At 44.6% G+C, this 19413-nt stretch overlaps 1 protein-coding gene across 1 annotated transcript in view; it reads left to right on the top strand.

The window, feature by feature from the left end:
- Nucleotides 1-5169: 5169 nt before the first annotated feature.
- The window catches only part of NUGGC (nuclear GTPase, germinal center associated), a 60531-nt gene continuing 46287 nt past the window's right edge, over nt 5170-19413 (top strand). The window contains exons 1-3 of the mRNA XM_002818943.5: nt 5170-5331; nt 14634-14722; nt 18757-18861. Of these exons, the coding sequence (XP_002818989.4) occupies nt 14680-14722; nt 18757-18861 (148 nt within the window). The 5' untranslated portion in view covers nt 5170-5331; nt 14634-14679. The remainder of the gene's footprint in view (nt 5332-14633; nt 14723-18756; nt 18862-19413) is intronic.

The following is a 19413-nucleotide window of genomic DNA, read 5'->3' as shown; positions in this document are numbered from 1 at the left end:
AACTTTTCCCCTATTTTATATCTTGTTAGATTTGGGTGTCTAATAGGCACCTCAAACTTAACATGTCCCAAACAGAACTCTTATTATTACTCCAGATCTGCTCTTCCTTATCTAACGGCACCATCCTCTACCTCTTCCCTATTTTATCTCAGAGAGAGGGGAGGGAGATAGGTGGTTATAGGTATAATTTTAAATAGAGGTTACAGTAGGCCTTATTGACAATGTGATATTTGAGCTAATACTTGATGTCTAGATATGTGGGAAAGAGCATTTCTGGCTAAGATAATGGTTAGTGCAAAGGTCCTAGGTGAAGGCCAGGTGCAGTGGCTCACGCCTGTAATCCCAGTACTTTGGGAGGCTGAGGCGGGCAGATCACAAGGTCAAGAGATCAAGACCATCCTGGCCAACATGGTAAAACCCTGTTTCTACTGAAAATACAAAAATTAGCTGGGCATGGTGGCATGCGCCTGCACTCCCAGCTACGCGGGAGGCTGAGGCAGGAGAATTGCTTGAACCTGGGAGGTGGCGGTTGCAGTCAGCCGAGATCTCACACCACTGCAATCTAGCCTGGTGACAGAGTGAGACTCCATCTCAAAAAAAAAAAAAAAAAAAAAAAAGTCCTAGGTGAGAGGATGCCTGGGGTGTTCAAGGAGACTGAGGAGGCTGACATCACGGGAGCAGTGGGTGAGGCAATGTGAAAAAGAGGTCAGAGGAGTGGCACATGGGGCAGGGGGCAGTGCAGCTCATGTAACACCTTGTGGGCCATTGAAAAGCCTTTGGCTTTTACCCTAAGTGAGATGGGGAGCCACTGGCGTTTTTAGCAGAGAATTGAATGGATCTGATCTGTAATTTAAAAGCATATCTATTTGCTGCATTGAGAATAGACTGTGGGAGGGGGTTGGTGTGGAAGTGGGGAGATCAGGTGGGTGGTGATTACCATAGCCAGGCCAATGATTCCCAAACTTTGCTGCAATTGGAATCACCTGGAGAGCGGTGAAGAATTCCCAGTGCCCAGATCACATCCCACACCTATTAAATCAGAATATCAAGGGGTGGGAGCCGGGCATTAGCATGTTTAAAAGATCCTGGGTTATTCCAACGTGCAGCAAAATTTAGGAACCACTGAATGAGGCCAGAGATTATTGTGACTCAAATCGGGGTAGTCAGCAGTGAAGGTGGTGAGAAGTATTCAGATTCTGAATATAATTTGAAGATTTCAATAAGACTTTTTGACAGATCAGATGTGGAATATGAAAGGCAGACAGCAACATCAAGTTTGACACCAAAGCTTTTGGACCAAGGGACTGGAAAATTGTAGTTATCATTAGATGAAATGGAGAAAATTAGGTGGAGAGGTGTTTCAAGGGACTGGCGGGGATTGGTTTAAACTTGTTGTATTTTCGGATGACTAGTGAACAGGAAGACACGAAAGAGGTTGACACTGGATATCAGTCGAGAGCCATTGGCATGTGAACGAAATTGAAAGCTACGAAACAGGGTGGCTGTGGAAAAGAAAGAGACCGAAGATGAAGCCTTGGGGTATTTTATTATTAACAGGTTAAGGAACAAGGGAATAGCCAGTGAAGGAGACTGAGGAGCACTTCCAGGGAGATGGGATGAAAACTAGGGGAGTGGTTATCTGAAAGCCAAGTGTAGGAAGTTTGTCAAACAGGTCAAATCAACCAGGTCAAATGCTCCTGATGGCTCAAGAAAGATAAAGGTTGAAAATTGACCAGGATCATTGTGGACTTTGACAAGAACAGTTTTAATGGAATGGGAAGGGTAAAGGCTTGACTGGAATAGGTTTATATTAGCTTGAGAGGAAAGGAATTTGAGACAGTAAGTAGAGACAACTCTTTTGAGGAGTTGTGGGGTTTTGTTTGTTTTTTGGGAGACAAAGTCTTGCTCTGTCACCCAGGCTGGAGTACAGTGGTGCAATCACAGCTCACTGCAGCCTCGACCTCCCAGGCTCAAGTGATCCTTCCATCTCAGCCCCTCAAGTAGCTGGGACTACAGGCATGCGCCACCATGCCTGGCTAATTTTTATTTTTATTTTTATTTTTTCTAGAAACGGGGGTCTCCTTATATTGCCCAGACTGGTCTTGAACTCCTGGGTTCAAGTGATCCTCCCGCCTCAGCCTCCCAAAGTGCTGACACCATGCCCAACCTAGGAGCTTTGTCATAAAGAAGTGCAGAGAAATATACTAATACCTGGCAGGGAAATGGAGGTCCAGGGAGTGTTTGTTAAGGTGGAATGAATGACATCAAATCTGTTCACAGGTGGGAATAATCCAGTGGAGAGTGAAAGTTTGGTGAATTAGAGAAGAGGAGGAAGTACTCTACGTGGTTCTTCAGTTAGAGAGAGGGACGGAATCTGGTGCACAGAGAAGGGATTGGCCTTTAATGGGTGCATGGATAGTTCATCTAGTAACAGGCCGGAGGGCAGAGCACCGGATAGGTGTTTGGGGGTGATTATGAGGCTCTGTGGACGTTCTCATTGCTTCAGTGTTTTGAGTGAGCTCAATGGAAATTCAGCCTGAGAGAATGGAGAAACATCTAACAGGCCTAGCATTCAGGTGTCCAATAGCAGGTGCCAAGGACTACCATAAAGAACCCCAGAGGCTGGACCCAGTGGCTTACACCTGTAATCCCAACACTTTGGGAGGCTGAGATGGGAGGATCGCTTGAGCTCAGGAGTTTGAGTTCAGCCTGGGTAACATAAGGAGACCTCATCTCTACTAAAGTTTTGTTTTGTTTTTGTTGTTTTTTTTTTGTTTGTTTTTTGTTTCTTTAAGCTAAGTGTGGTGGCACATGCCTGTAGTCCCAGCTGCTTGGGAGGCTGAGGTGGGAGGATCACTTGAGCCCAGGAGGTTGAGGTTGCAGTGAGCCGTGATAACGGCACTACACTTCAGCCTGGGTGACAGAGTGAGACCCTGTCTAAAACAAACAAACAAAAACAAACAAAGGAACTCAGGAAGCTTTATTTTTTTATTTTTTGAGATGGAGTCTCCCTTTGTCGCCCAGGCTGGAGTGCAGTGGCCTGATCTTGGCTCACTGCAACCTCTGCCTCCCAGGTTCAAGCAACTCTCCTGCCTCAGCCTCCTGAGTAGCTGGGACTACAGGCGCACGCTGCCATGCCCGGCTAGTTTTTGTATTTTTAGTAGAGACAGGGTTTCACCATGTTGGCTAGGCTGGTCTCAAGCTCCTGACTTCAGGTGATCTGTCCACCTCGGCCTCCCAAAATGCAGGGATTACAGGTGTGAGCCACTGGGCCTGGCCCCAGGAAGCTTTAAAAATGCTCAAAATTAATTTTAGTAATTAAGTAATTTAGTAGCATTTGTGGTTAATTGTTGAAGCTAAGAAATAGCCAGTAGAGGGAGAGCTGAGCATGCGTGACATGAATGTAAGCGTAAGGTGTGATTTTGCCTAGAGAGATCAGTATAAGACTCAGCACCCAGGATGGCATTCGTGCTGACTTCCTTTGTTCTGAACTTTAGCCTGGTGTTTCTATGGTTTTCTTATGGAGGAGGGACGTCATCTTGCCAAAAGTTCATAGCAGTTTTTAAGACCACAGTCTAAACATTTATCTTCAATTCTTTCCCTGTTCTGACCTCTTTACCTTCTGAATCCCCTCTTTTGACTAAATACATACCTAGAGTACTGAGGGTTGTCTTGGTAATGACTGAGTTGGCCTTTAAAGGTAACATACACCCTTGGCCCAGCACGGTAGCTCACGCCTGTAATCCCAGCACTTTGGGAGGCTGAGGTGGGTGGATCACATGAGGTCAGGAGTTCGAGACCAGCCTAGCCAACATGGTGAAACCCTATCTCTACTAAAATTAAAAAAAAAAAAAAAAAAGCCAGGCATGATGACACACCCTTGTAGTCCCAGCTACTCAGGAGGCTGAGGCAATAGAATCGCTTGAACCCAGAAGGCGGAGGTTGCAGTGAGCTGAGACGGTGCCACTGCACTCTAGCCTGGACGACAGAGCAAGACTCTGTCTCACAAAAAAAAAAAAAAAAAAAAAAAAAGGTAACCCACACCCTGAAGCTGAGGGTTCAAGGGACAACTTTTTCCCTGTATGTCATGTGATGGTTTGGGTTTCCAGACACAGCAAAGTGGAGTGGGTTTTATTTTCTTCTCTCCTGGACAGCACTTTCAAATTTTTGTTTTCTGGGTTTATTAAAAATATGAATTTAAAATTAGATGAGCGTGATGGTGCATGGCTGTGGTCCCAGCTACCCAGGAGGCTGAGGTGGGAGGATGGCTTGAGCCTGGGAGGTCGAGGCTACAGTGAGCTATGATCATGCCACTGCACTCCAGGCTGGGTGACAGAGCAAGACCTTGTCTCTAAATAAATAAAGACAAAAAAAATACTGATTTAAAATTTAAGTTCCAGAAAGATGTAAAGCATCTACACTCAAACAATCCAATGTTGTTTTATTTTTGGCAAATGTTATTTTTAGTGAATTTTAAGACTTTGGGTCAAGAATAACTTTATATTTATTATCTCATATCCTCCATCTCTCCCAGTCATGTCTTATAGTTGGGTGTTGGGGAGCCAGTGCTTTGTTTCTCTTGGAATTGGGGCATTTTTCCTATCTGCTCCAGTGAACCAGTCATCTGAATACTGTTCACCCTCAGAGAAAAGATGCTGTGGAAGGATGCAGTGATGCATTTGGAAAGGAAAAAAGACAGATCTGCCTACTTGTAGGAACATGGCAGAGAAGGATGCAAGATGCCCGTTTCATGTACCATTTAGATTTTTTTTTTTTTTTTTTTGAGATGGAGTCTTGCTCCGTCACCCAGGCTGGAGTGCAGTGGCACGATCTTGGCTCACTGCAACCTCTACCTCCCAGGCTCAAGTGATTCTCTTGCTTCAGCCTCCTGAGTAGCTGGGACTACAGGGTCCTGCCACCACGCCTGGCTAATTTTTTTTTTTTTTTTTTTTGTATTTTTAGCAGAGTCGAGGTTTCACCGTGTTGGCCAGGCTGCTGTTGTACTCCTGACCTCAAGTGATCTGCCTGCCTCGGCCTCCCAAAGTGCTGGGATTACAGGAGTGAGCCACCGCACCTGGCGAATTTAGATTTAAGTGAAAGAAGACAGCATAAATCAGTATCTGTGGGAGGAGACCATGGTAAATAGCTCCCTGATGGCAAGTCAGTTTCACTTCTGCTGTGTAAACGTGGCTTTGTGATTGTGGCCCAAAGGGCTACGTACCCCAGCTAGTTCCAAATACCGGAACCAAGGAGAAGCTGCCACCATCTCCTCTGTGGACTCCTGTAACCAAACCAGAACTTTTTTTTTTTTTTCCTGTTCAGTGACATCTGGTAAGTTGTTTCTTTTATGTAATTTATACTGTAACTTGTGGTTGATTTTTTAAAAATGGACCTTAATTTTTAGAACAGTTTTGAGTTTACAGGAATATTGAGAAGATAGTTTAGAGCATTCCCATGTAATTCCCACCCAACTTCCCCATTATCTTGTATTAGTGTGGTACATTTGTTACAACTGATGAACCGATACCGATATGTTATTGTTAAACTAAAGTCTGTACTTGATTCAGATTCTTGGTTTTTATCTAACGTCTGCTTTCTACTGTGGCATCCTATTCAGGATAGCACATTATATTTAGTTATGTTCCCTTAGGCTCCTCTTAGCTGTAGCGTTGTTTCTCAGACTTTCCTTGTTTTTGATGAATATGGCAGTTTTGAGGAGTACTGGTTGGGTATTTTGTAGGCTTCTCTTATTGGCATTTGTCTGATGTTTTTCTCATGATTAGACTGGAGTTATGGGTTTTGGGGAAGGAGTCCCAGAGTTAAAGTGCTGTTCTCATCACATCATATCAAGGGACAATATCATCAACATGATTTAGGACTGTTGGTATTGACCCTGAGCACCTGGCAGAGGCAGTGCTTGTCTGGTTTCTCTGCTATAAAGTGATCCTTTCCCCGCTCCAATCTCTGCCCTGTTCTCTTTGGAAAGAAGCTGCTATGCCCAGCACACGCTTAAGGAGCAGGGAGTTTTATTCTACCTTCTTGAGGATGGAGTAGCTATGTAAATTATTTGGAATTCTTCTGTATATGGGACATTTGTCTCTTCTCTCTCATTTGATTTTCTTAAAGCAAGTTATTTCTTGAGGGAAAGTGAATTTTACTTTTCCGTTTGCTTAAGTGAATTTTAGGGGTTTGGTTTGTTTGTTTTTGAGGCCTTGCTCTGTTACCCAGGCTGGAGTACAGTGGTATGAACATGGCTCACTGCAATTTTGACCTTCTGGACTCAAGTAATCCTCCTGCCTCAGCCTCCTGAATAGCTGGGAGCCACGCCCAGCTAATTAAAAAAAAAAATTTGTAGAGATGAGAGTCTCACTTTATTGCCAAGACTGGTCTCAAGCTCCTGGGCCCAAGGGATCCCCTCTCATCTCAGCCTCCCAAAGTGCTGGGATTACAGGCATGAGCCACCATGCCCAGGCTGTTTAAGTGAATTTTAAGGCTATGTAAAAAGGCCAGTGGGCTAGAAATGGGGAGAATCAGGTTTTAGTTTGAATTTTACAGAACAGTGTGATCTTAGGCAAGTCATTAATCATTCCTCCCAAAAGAAAACAGCTATTGCAGAGATTGCTGGCAGGTGTATGAATTCCTGATAAGGAGGGAAGTGTCATCTTATGCCTCATTAGCTTTAACAAGCTTGGGAGAGCAATATGAGAAGATTCAAATTCGTTTCGCTAGAATCTGCTAAAGTACGTTATGAAAATATCTGCTTATTTTGCTTACCTCTTTACCTAGGGAAGAAAGATGGAGAAAAACATGTCATCCTAAAGCCTCCCTTCTACTATGACTGTTTCTGGTGGCCATATTTCTAATGCTGAACACATTAGCCGATGTGTCAATGCTGAAAACATACCTCTTCTCCTTTAGAGATTTGGAGGCCCTTGTTTCACTTTTGCTTCTGAGCTAATGTGTTTAAATTGCTCCCTTGGGACATCCCTAGTTTGGAAGAGTGGTGCAGTGGCCAACGAGGTGGTTAGGAAATGTTGCCAACACCAAAGTTACTTAAACCTAAACCCAAACTCAAAGAGAAAGGAAATAAATTCTAAATTTCATCAACATTCTATCATTTCATTAACAGTCTCCTCCTCTTCCTTCTTTCATTCTTCAGCTCGCCTTCTTGTGAGAGCAAGAAGAAACTTGACCAACGATTGTTTTTTTTTTTTGAGACGGAGTCTCACTCTGTCGCCCAGGCTGGAGTGCAGTGGCATGATCTCAGCTCGCTGCAACCTCCGCCTCCTGGATTCAAGCGATTCCTCTGCCTTAGCCTCCTGAGTAGCTGGGACTACAGGCGTGTGCCACAACGCCTGGCTAATTTTTTGTATTTTTAGTGGAGACAGAGTTTCACCATGTTAGCCAGGATGGTCTCAAACTCCTGACCTCATGATCTGCCCAGCTCAGCCTCCCAAAATGTTGGGATTATAGGCATGATCCACTGCACCCAGCTGATCAAAGATTCTTTAAGGAAGATGGTAGAGCATCCTCAATGTGTTTGATCAATAGGGACAAGAACGGGAGTCAGGATCTCAGCTAAGGTGGCATCTGTTCCCCAAAGACTAACAGACGTGGCCTGGATGACACTAGTACTGATTTCTAGTTTAACTACCTTCACAAAATATTCGAAAAATAACGTTTGTACAGATGCATAAGTGCCTGCAGAGAAATTTTGCATTCATTATCACATTTAATTCTCACAACGAACTCTTTTTTATTTTTTTATTTTTTTGACATGGAGTCTCGCTCTGTTGCCCAGGCTGGAGTGCAGTGGTGCGATCTCGACTCGCTGCAACCTCTGTTTCCTGGCTTCAAGCAACTCTCCTGCCTCAGCCTCCCAAGCAGCTGGGATTACAGGCATGCAGCACCATGCCCAGGTAATTTTTGTATTTTTAGTAGAGACAGGGTTTCACCATGTTGGCCAGGCTGGTCTGGAACTCCTGGCCTCAAGTGATCTGCCCACCTTGGCCTCCCAAGGTGCTAGGATTACAGGCATGAGCCACCATGCCTGGCCAATGAATTCTTGATACAGGTATTTTTTAAAACCAATTCTATCCTATATGTGGAGAAATAGAGGCTCAGAGAGATCAGGTGATTTGTTCTGTGTTGCATTGAAGATTAGGAGCAGGAGCAAAAATCCAGGCATTCTGACTCCAAATCCCTAGTAATTTTCACTCCACCATTCACATCTGGAATATGGAAGCCCTTTGTTTGCAGATACTGTGACCATATTGTTCCCTGCTGTACCCCCAGTATCTAGAACAGTGCCTGGTGCATCATAGGTACTTACAAATATTTGTTGAATGAATGGATGAATAAATACAATAATAAATATAATTCCTGCTATTCTTGATCTTACCATCTAAGATATACATCTATATAGATAGATCTACCTATATATAAATACAAAAAAATTATATCTATCATCATTCATTCAACAAATTATTTAGTGCTTGCTGTGTACCAAGCACTTCCCATATTTATTAAAAGTAGACAGTAAACCAATGTTAATGACCAAAATGCCCCTTTGAGAAACTTTGCTAATTTAAGCATTTAAATTTAAGTAAGTAAATAGTGTTGGCAAGGGTTAATGATGCGAGGCAAGGTAGGGTGAAATGAGATTCTGCCTAAGGAGAATAACTAGGGGAAAAGAAAAGGACATTTGTCATTTGTAATAAACACATTGAATTTTGCATTGAACACAGAAAAAATGCAGTGAAAATGTACTCCTCTGATAGTCTCTCTCTCTCTGGCTTGTTTTACTTCTGAGGGTGTCTTCGAGTTTGCAGGCAGTAAGGTTGGGCGTGGTGGCTCACGCCTGTAATCCCAGCACTTTGAGAGACCAAGGTAGGCATATCACCTGAGGTCAGGAGTTCGAGACCAGCCTGGCCAACATAGTGAAACCTCGTCTCTACTAAAGATACAAAAAGTAGCCGGGCATGGTGGCAGGTGCCTGTAATCCCAGCTACTCGGGAGGCTGAGGCAGGAGAATCGCTTGAACCTGGGAGGCACAGGTTGCAGTGAGCTGAGATCATGTGCCACTGCACTCCAGCCTGGGCGATAGAGCAAAAACTCCATCTCAAAAAAAAAAAAAAAACAACAAAACAAAACAAAGAACAACAAAAACAAAAACAAAAAAGCAGTTTGCAGGCAGTAGCTTCAGCTTCAGTTCCTGCATACAATTCTATCAAGTTGCTACTCTCTCTCCCCACTCAACAGCCTTCCTTCTCATGAAATGCCTTTGCCATGCATTTGAGGGAACCCTCCTTTGTGGGCACTACTCCTTCCATTGCCCTTTGCCTGAGCTCCAGGGTGCTTGTTTAAATAGTGCCTATTAGAGGCTGCTGAATGTGATGAAAAGAACATTGAACTTGGAGTCAGGAAAACTGAGTTTCAGCCCTCATTGCCATAACCTTACTATGTGACCTTGGACAAGTTTCTTCCCCTTCCTGGTCCTCAGGGTCTGGATCTGTAGAAGAAGGGGCCCTAGCATTCTTTTTTTTTAGAAACGGAGTCTCGCTTTGTTGCCTAGGCTGGCAGTGGTGTGATCTCGGCTCACTGCAACCTCCACTTCCTGGGTTCAAGCAATTCTCCTGCATCAGCCTCCTGAGTAGCTGGGATTACAGGCGCGTGCCACCACACCTGGCTAATTTTTGTATTTTTAGTAGAGATGGGGTTTCACCGTGCTGGTCAGGCTGGTCTCGAACTCCTGACCTTGTGATCCACCTGCCTCAGCCTCCCAAAGTGCTGGGATTACAGGCGAGAGCCACCGCACCCGGCCCACATTCTTTATTCAATGCCATGATATGCGCTGTTCTAGTAGAGGAATGACCTGCATTTGTGTTGCCTCGGTGATTTTCCTGTAAGAAAAAGGACGATAAGCAAACACAAACAGAAGAAAAGGAGAGGGAGAGAAGCAAGAATAACTGTGAAAAGTTACAATTATTTATCAGGAAACCAGTTCTGTGCGGCCTTCCTATATCTAGCTGAATGTGCACAGTCTTATTTAAAAGATGCTATTCTTAGGTTCAGTGCACATGAATGTAAATAAGCACTAAAAGCAAAACTTCAGTGCTAACCACATAGCTGAAATACAAGCAAAATAAAACACACAGGCAGAACCTTGCTTATCTGAGCAATAAATTTGGACTGTTATCAATTGCTTCTCCACAGAAACCAAATTTTCACGATGAACACCACTATTCCTTCCCTTTGGGGGGAAATAGACTGCAGGATGATTCGAAGAAGGACTATACCCCTGTGGCTCATTTTCTCGTTAATACAGTGCACTTGAAATCACAGTGCTCTCAGTGTACTGCTCTTGGCCACATGGAAGCCCTAATCATTGGTACGGTCTCAGTTTCAATGACAAGTAACATTTTCAAAATGAGAATTTTCATCTTTTTAGCACCAATCTAAATCAGAGAACACTCACACTTTAAGGACTAATTCAGTCTCTGCCTTACATATGGGAAACCTGAGGCCAGGGTGATAAAACGACTTGTCTGAAGCCCTCCAGCTTTATTGATTGGTGGGAAAGCTGGAGCTGGAAGCTTCCACACCGGATTTCCAGCCTAATGTTCTTCCCACCTCATCATTTAGTTCAACCCAATGACTATATACTGAATGTCTGTACCAAACTACCCCCATTTGTTTATCGCTTTCCCTTTTTATGTACTTGGTGTTTATTTTCTTCTGTCCTCTTAGCCTTTTTGCAAATGATCCCTTTCCATTTGCCAGTGTTTCTGTTTGGTCATCAAATGATCCCTTCCCGCCAGTCTTTGAACATTGGCTAAAGGAATTTGAAGCTCAATCCACCACAACCACATAATTTCCAATTATTCCAAATTTCAGTTAGAGTTCACAAATTACTTGTGTACGGAAACCATAGATGCTGCTACGGAGGAAGGTGTGTGATTTTCTGTCTTCATTGCATGCAGCTAAACCCAACCCAACCCCAGCTAGTTACATGCTAATGGCCCTTGCTGGACACTGTGTACTGTTGATTTAGTAAATGAAGTCAAATGAACTAAAGTTCCTGTGATTCTGAAAGAAGCCAAAACCACTACCCATATTCCAAAATTCAGTGACCACAGCTGCTTCTGCTCTAAACTCAAAGCCTTTTGATTTTGTGCCCTTTAATCCACAGCTCTCTCAATTAAAGGGCCCTAATCTTAGTGTCTGTATGATCCACGACTCTTATCAACTTGGTCTATCAGTTCTTTTATACTTTGTCTGGCTCCACTGTTTCCTCCTAGAATTTGAATTCCAGCACACCAGCTGTCCTGGAGGTCGACCATGGATTTGTCCACTGGTTGGATCATACATTTTGTTTTGCTTCCAGTGCTCGCTGTGATAATATGATGCCTAACATTTCATATGAATCACTCCTTGAGCTGCGGTCTTCAGAAAACAACAGATCTTTTTCCTAGGGGTAATCCTAGTTCTGTATCTAATTTTTTTTTCTTTGAGACAGTGTCTTGCTGTCACCCAGGCTGGAGTGCAGTGATGCAATCATAGCTCACTGCAACCTTGAACTCCTGGGCTTGAGGGATCCTCCCACCTTAACCTCTCAAATAGTGGGTATTACAGGTGTGTGTCACCACAACCGGCTAATTTTTTTTTCTCTGGTAGTGTCAAGGTCTCACTTGGTTGCCCAGGCTGGTCTCAAACTCCAGGGCTCAATCAATCCTCTCTCCTCAGCCTCACAAAGTGCTGGGATTATAGATATGAGTCATCACAGCCTACCTAAAATTATTGACATGCATTGTGGTATATTTACCCACGTTATATAGCACATCTACCTTTTTTTTCTCGTAACTCACCTAGGTTTTGATGTGTGTCAGCATTTCTGACTCAGTATTCCAAACCAGAAATTGCTTGTGCCTCTTGTGAAACTTGGTGACCTCATAGAACACTTCTACCACCAGCTTTCCTGGTGAAAATTTCAAGTAAGAACATGGAATCTTGGGATTTGAAGAAGGCTTAAAATTTATCTATTCCAATGTCGTTACTAGGTGGTCATATCAACATAGGTTCAGACACCTCTGGAGGCAGAAAACTCATGGCTTCCTAAGGGAGCTCATTCTATTTTGGACAACCCTGATTACTTGAGAATGTTAAGCCAAAATGCTTTCTTGTACCTTCCACCTAGTGGATATATTTCTACCCTCTGGGAACCCTAGAAAATATACAAGATGTCTCTTTTATTTGCAGCTGTAAGGTAATGCATTTAAAGACCACCGTGAAGCGCCGCCCCCCCACCCCATCTTCTGCCTTTACCTGTGTCTTCCCTTCCTCACATCAAATATTCCTCATCCCCGTGGAGCAGTCCTCACTGTGAGTGCTGCTTCATTTGCATACTTGACTATTTATTTCTACTCTTTGCTTTACTCTTCAATCAAGGACTCTTACATACCAAAAGTGAATTCAGGGCCAGGCATGGTGGCTCACACCTGTAACCCCAGCACTTTGGGAGGCTGAAGCAGGTGGATCACTTGAGTCCAGGAGTTCAAGACCAGACTGGCCAACATGGCGAAACCCCATCTCTACTAGAATTACAAAAATTAGCCAGGCATGATGGTGCAATGCCTCTAATCCCAGTTACTCTGGAGGCTGAGGCAGGAAAATCGCTTGAACCCAGGAGGTGGAGGTTGCAGTAAACTGAGATTGTGCCACTGCACTCCAGCCTGGGCAACAGAGCAAGACTGTCACAAGCAAACAAACCACCAGACCAAAACAACAAATTTAGCTTTTAAACATCCTTCGGTGTGGAATCTCATCAAAAGCTTCCCATCCATTATGTTATCTATTCATTCAGCTAACATTTAGTTAGTCATTGCCCTTCTTGATAGAAATGCACCACTGAAAAAAATGCAGTCCTCTGACCTCGAGTGGTTCAACCAGGAGGAAGAGACGTAAGCACAGCACAGCACAGTCAGTGTTATAACACAGGTGTGTATGGAGCAGCGGGGACACGGAGGGGGAATGAGTGGGAATCAGACACCATTTCACAGAGGAAACACTAAAACAGGATTTTGAAGCAAAAGCAGGAATTCACCTGTGAGAAGAAGGGAAGGGCACCCCACATGTGCTAAAATGCTCAACAGTTCAATAGGATACCCTGCTTTGGAGAACTGTAAGGAGTGTGGGATGGTCTGAAAATGGGCTGCAGAGAGGAGGAAGGGAGAGGGAAAGAGCTCTACCTAAGACTCAGAATCTTGCACTTAATAGGGGCTGTCACCCCATTCACCCAACACCCACCGAATACAGAAGCCGTTTAGTCAGTTAATATCTGCAAACCAAACTAAGAGTAACTGATGAATGGTGATTTTAATTTGGGGTTAATGTGTAAATGAGACATAGTTTCCCTAAATAACAGCCTGTGGGTCTAGTAGGACAGATCAAAGGTGATTTTGCATATTTCAGGAGGGCTGGTGACTCTGCTTTTGAAATACACGGCTGAGTGATCCAAACAGAAACATCAGGTAACGGCAAGTAAGCATGTTGGGTATTCCCCACTCATGTTCCTCAAGTTCTTCTCTATGGGTGGAGATGAAGCAGCTCCAGGCTAGCAGATTCTACCTTGTCTGGGCAATGCCCTCTGTGCTGAGCCTCCACGGGTCCAGTTCTCCCTCTATGTCCAAGCCCTATCTGCTGGTGGACTGGAGACCAACTGGATCTGTCCCTTTTTCTTTTGGATGTGCCTCTCCTCTCCCTCCTGCAGATGCTCCATGCTGCAAGCTGCAAGGAGAGCCCAGGAGGGGTGTCCTCCTGGTGGAAGTTGCGCTTGGTGAGGAAGGTCCAGGGAACCAAGTCACTGCATCTCCTTCCCCAGTCAGCAGCCCCCGAAAGCAACTCCAGGGAACTCTAGGAATATTTAATGTTCCATCCACTTCCCAGATCCCTGCTGAGACTTACTGGAACTAAATATCACTGGCATAGGGTTCAAGGCTTGCCCCAATGGAGCACCGATACCACCCAAAGCAGCGAAGCTATATAAATTCACCTTCACAGCTCTGGTCACCAGAGGCTTATTCTCATTTTAGCGTGAGTTACTCTAAAGCTCTCAGGTAATACTGGTTTAGATTCTTTTTTTTTTTTTTTCTCAAGGCAGAGTCTCGCTTTGTCATCCAGGCTGGAGTGCAGTGGTTCCATCTCGGCTCACTGCAACCTCCGCCTCCCAGGTTCAAGAGATTCTCCTGCCTCAGCCTCCCGAGTAGCTGGGATTACAGGCACCCACCACCACGCCTGGCTAATTTTTGTGTTTTTGGTAGAGACGGCATTTCACCATGTTGGTCAGGCTGGTCTTGAACTCCTGACCTCAAGTGGTCCTCCTGCCTTGGCCTCCCAAAGTGCTAGGATTACAGGCGTGAGCCACCCCGCCTGGCCTAAGTATCATTGGAAACCAGTGTTCAAACACTAGTCTTTGTTATATTTCCATCAAGTAGTGTACTAGGTGTTGTGAGGGATTCAGAGATAAGTTGGAATGGGCAGAAATACCACATAAGCAGATTGACACATCCTTAGGTTTTGCTTTCTGTATTTTCAAATTCCGCTGCCCCACCTGTCTTTGTACTTTGTCTTCACAGGCTGGTTCTCCTAAGCTGAGAAGAGCAGGAGTTCACGTAACAAGGAATGGCAGAAACAAAGGATGTTTTTGGCCAGGAACCACATCCAGGTAACATCTCTGCAGTATCTTCTGATGGAGGATATAGGAACTGATTACTGTTATAGGATAAAAGGCAAATAGGTTGGGACTATATTTCACTGTTGTCGTTGTTCCTTACTCTTTATTCAGAAGGTGCTTTCTCATGACAAGTTTAAATAGTGAATGAAGATCAGATATTTCAACGGTAACTGAAATAGCCTGTTCATAATGAAGTGAACTGTTTGGCCAGCAGTTAAATAAGTGCAGCTTTTTCCTTAAAAAAAAAAAAAAAATAATGTTCCAGGCTGGGCACGGTGGCTCACACCTGTAATCCCAGCAATTTGGGAGGCCGAGGCAGGTGGATCACATGAGGTCAGGAGTTCGTGACCAGCCTGACCAACATGGTGAAACCCCATTTCTACTAAAAATACAAAAATTAGCTGGGTGTGGTGGTGTGTGCCTGTAGTCCCAGCTACTTGGGAGGCTGAGGCAGGAGAATCACTTGAACCCGGGAGACGGAGGTCGCAGTGAGCGAAGATTGTGCCACTGCACTCCAGCCTAGGCGACAGAGTGAGACTCCATCTCAATAATAATAATGTTCCAGAAAGTCACCTTGCCTTGGACTCTCTGAAGGTAGCCTCTCTTACAAGACCCCTGGAATGACATTAGGTGGCTTTCCTTAGAAGGAGAGATGTAGGTGCCTTGGAGTGGCTCCTGGAAGGGTGACTCACATTGGAGTCAGTGCAGGTGGCTTCCCTCCCTCAGAAGGCTGGTGTTGGGTCCCTGGAGCCAATGAGGGAGCCTTCCCTATAGGACAATGACAGGGATGTAACCCCCAGTTGCAGAAAACAGTGGCGTATCATATCCTTTGTGTTTTGAGGACTGAAGAGGGAACATTTCCTCACTCCAAGGGGATGGATTTCCTTAGGGGCAAGGTGAAGCAGTGTTTCTGAGTTAGTGGGGTGATGCTAGCATCTGAAGCAAGCCTGAGCAGGCATATAGGAAGAGTTGCCACTTTGGGGTCCCCTCAGTTGAGCTTAGCCTAGAGGAATGGGATTGTTTTACTTGGAAGATTTCTGGCAGTTTCTGGCAATGGTCTGAATCATGTCTGTAATCCCAGGACTTTGGGAGGCCAAGGCAGGAGGATCTCTTGAGCCCAGGAGTTCAAGACCAGCCTAGGCAACACAGCAAGACCTCATCGCTGAAAAACAAAACAAAACAAAACAAACAAACAAAAAAAACAAAGAAAAAAAATTAGCCAGGCGTGATGGTGAGTGCCTGTAGTTCCAGCTACTTGGGAACTGAGGTCGGAAGATTGCTTCAGCCAAGGAGGTTGAGGCTGCAGTGAGCCGTGACCCTGCCATTGCACTCCAGCCTGGGCGAGAGAGGAGACCCCGTCTCGGGAAAAAAAAATTTCAACAGTCAACAATGAAACCGCATCTCAGCTCAGGCTGTTGGGGGATCAGTTTTCAAAAGTGACACCTTGTGGCGGCAAGAAGAAACAGCAGCAGTATACTACGCTTTTTGGACTGCCGCTATCCACCCCAACAGCTGGTTTCCTAGGAGGATTCGGTGGAGAATGCTGGAAAGGGCAAGGAAGGGCTTGAGCGATGGATAAGAATAATAAGATCTGTGATCTAAATTCAGACAAGTTTATTTTGGTTACAATCTAATATAAAAATACTATCCTTACATGGTATAAATCCAAGATGGAATACTTTCTCCTTTCCAGATAGTTTTGCATTTTAGAAATTGAAGAAAAAGTTTTAAACCCTGCTGTATTGGACTTCCTAGCCTTTGCTTTAGTTGAGAAATAAGTTTCCAAACTCTTATCAGATTTGTTGCCAGTCCTTACAATGTTGAAATAAGGGCCCTGGATGTGTGGACTTGGCCCTTGTTTTATACACATGGCTAACAGATTAGGCAAACACTGTTTACCCAAAAGAGTTCCTGAGTTACAAAGTCTACATCCCTTTCCACTCTTTCCACAGACAGGTTGTGGACACATCCTGGAGTTCTGAGATGCTTTTTGGAGCACAGATTAAAGTGTTCTTCAGCCGGTAGCTGGCCTAGGGGCCTGACCAGCAGACTTCTTTCTTTGCCTCTTCCTCTCCAGCTCCAGCCGCCGAGCCAGCAACCACTTGGTATTTAGTTCTAAGGCAGTCCTCAAACTGAGCCAAGGCAAATTCTTGAATTTGAGCTCAATCATCAGTTAGAATGTCTGAGAGGGAAGGGTTGAAGTGTAACCTCTCTCAACTCTCAGTTGTGGCATGAGCATGGAGCATGAGGTGGCAGAGATTCAGGCCTTGGCAAATAGCATGGCTTGCACTAGAATATTCTACGGGGTGTGCATTGGCTTCCATTTGTACTGGAAGATGCAAGGTTGAACAGAGAGGGAGGGCTGCCTGAATTGCCTGGGAGATCTGTGTCTGGAGCCCTCAGGCAGAGACTGGGCCTTCTGTGTGGGCTGCCATTCTTGGGTGCCATGTGACATTTCTTCTCTGTGATTCTGCAGGGAATGACCTCAGAATGTCACACTCAGTTTTGGAGCCTCATGGCCTCCCTGTGATTCTTGGGGATCTACTCTTTCGGCTCACCTCATGGCCATTTTCTAAGGCACAGGCCAGCCCCAGGAGCCCTGGGTTAGAACCATTTTCAACAACCTTCACCCCAAAAGATCCACCTCTTGCCCCTTTCTAGCCAGGTAAACACGACCAAGGGGTGTTTTCTAAAATCCATCTAAAACACAACATTTTGGTTATACCCCTTCTTTAGGATGATGGGCCCAACAAGCCCTTCACTTCATAACCAAGGGAAACCACTTAAGTGAATGAATCTCCGCAGAGCTACAAAGATCTGCTTCTAGGTGATTTCTATTCTTGCTTATTATGCAAGGAAGCAGCTGCTGATGTCTCCAAGCGAAGAAGGAAAAAAATTTCCCCAAATTTTGAAGGATCTCTGAAGGGCATCCATCCAAACTCTTGTAATGCATGTGTATTTTTTTTGTCAGTTCTCTCATTTTCAAGATGAATAAATTGAGGCTCAAGAAGATGTAATTTTTTCTGGTCACCTGGCCCCTGTTTTCCTTTGCATTCTGCTTCTAGTCGCTTTCTTTCCTAGTCTGAAAAGACCTCCCAGAGGCCTTTCCTCACCGCACACTTAACCCCATCTTCAGCTTTTCTCTACACAGGTGGTTGATTTCCTAAGACTTGGCATTTGGTGAAGAATGTACAGCCACTTTGGCTTCTGAGAAGTTGCAAATAGAAACTTTTTATCTGGGGAGATAGATTGAACTCTACATTTTGGCACTAAATGCAGACAGTCTTGTGACTCTGAGAAGTAGGAACCAAGCTGGAATGATCCAACCGTGTTTTTTCCCAAATGAGTTTATGGGAAGATAGAGCTGGAAGCAGTTCCTCTTTTTTTATTTTTTATTGAGACAGGGTCTTGTATGACCCAGGTTGGAGTGCAGTGGCAAAATCATAGCCCACTGCAGCCTACAACTCCTGGGCTCAAGTGACCCTCCCACTTCAGCCTTCTGAGTAGCTAGGACTACGGGTGCACACTACCACACCTGGCTAATCAAAAAAATATATATATATTTTTTGATAAGTTCGAGACCAGCCTGGGCAACATGCTGAAACACTGTCTCTACAAAAATTTGCCAGGTGTAATGGTGTGTGCCTGTAGTCCCAGGTACTCTAGAGGCTGAGGTGGGAGGATCACATGAGCCTGGGAGGTTGAGGTTGTAGTGAGTCGTGATCATGCCGCAGCACTCTGGCCTGCTAGGCAACACAGTAAGATCCCTGTCTTTACCAAAAAAAAATTTTTTTTGAGACAAGGGGTCGTGCTGTGTTGCCCAGGCGTGTCTCGAACTTCTGACCTCAAGCAATCCTCCCACCTTGGCCTCCCAGGCATGTAATCCCTCACACTTCGGATTACAGACATGAGCCACTGCACCCAGCCAGTCTGTTAGACCCTTTGGGTTTGTATGCTCATAGAGGTGAGGCAAGAATACCATACCCCAACACCTATAATCTTATATATCCTTTGTTTATCTCTAGTTGAAGATGATTTATATAAAGAACCAACAAGAAAAAGAAGGAAATCAGATCGAGACCAGCGGTTCCGAGCATTTCCCTCCATGGAGCAGAGTGCTCTTAAGGAATGTGAGTGTCCTGGAACTGTTGTTTTAACATGGTTCTGTTCTGTTCTAAGTATGTTAAAATGGTCAAAGGAAGAGGAGGTTAAATTCTGAAGCTGGATGAAACATCAAATGAACCTGTTTTGGAAAGAGAGGGCTCAAAGTCTCTGTAGCGGTATGCAGTTAGGCAATTTGTCTCCAGGCATCTCTGGGCAGGAGGGTTGTTATCAAAACAACTTCTTCCAGATTAGAACAAAGCTGGTGAAAATGATTAGGTTGGTACTTCTGTGGGTGTCAGCATGGTGTCCTTGCATTTTTTTTTTCTTTTTATGACCACAGGAGGGAAAAATCTAGAAGGGGCTGAAGTCCATGGCAAAGCATACCATAACTTCTATTACCAGAGTTTCAGAGCAGCCTGGCTCTTTGGAGATTTTCAGAACCAGTGATTGCTGTCTCCAGTGAGCCACCATCCCTAGTGTGAGATAACCCACTATCTTGTTTAATCGGCTTTTCATTTCATTTTTTTTCCCCTTCTCTGCGATGTTCAACAGACACCTCCTTTGGAGACCTAGTACTT

This window comes from Pongo abelii, chromosome 7, assembly GCF_028885655.2.
Source record: "Pongo abelii isolate AG06213 chromosome 7, NHGRI_mPonAbe1-v2.0_pri, whole genome shotgun sequence".
Taxonomy (NCBI): domain Eukaryota; kingdom Metazoa; phylum Chordata; class Mammalia; order Primates; family Hominidae; genus Pongo; species Pongo abelii.
This window is presented reverse-complemented; position numbering and strand designations above follow the sequence as displayed.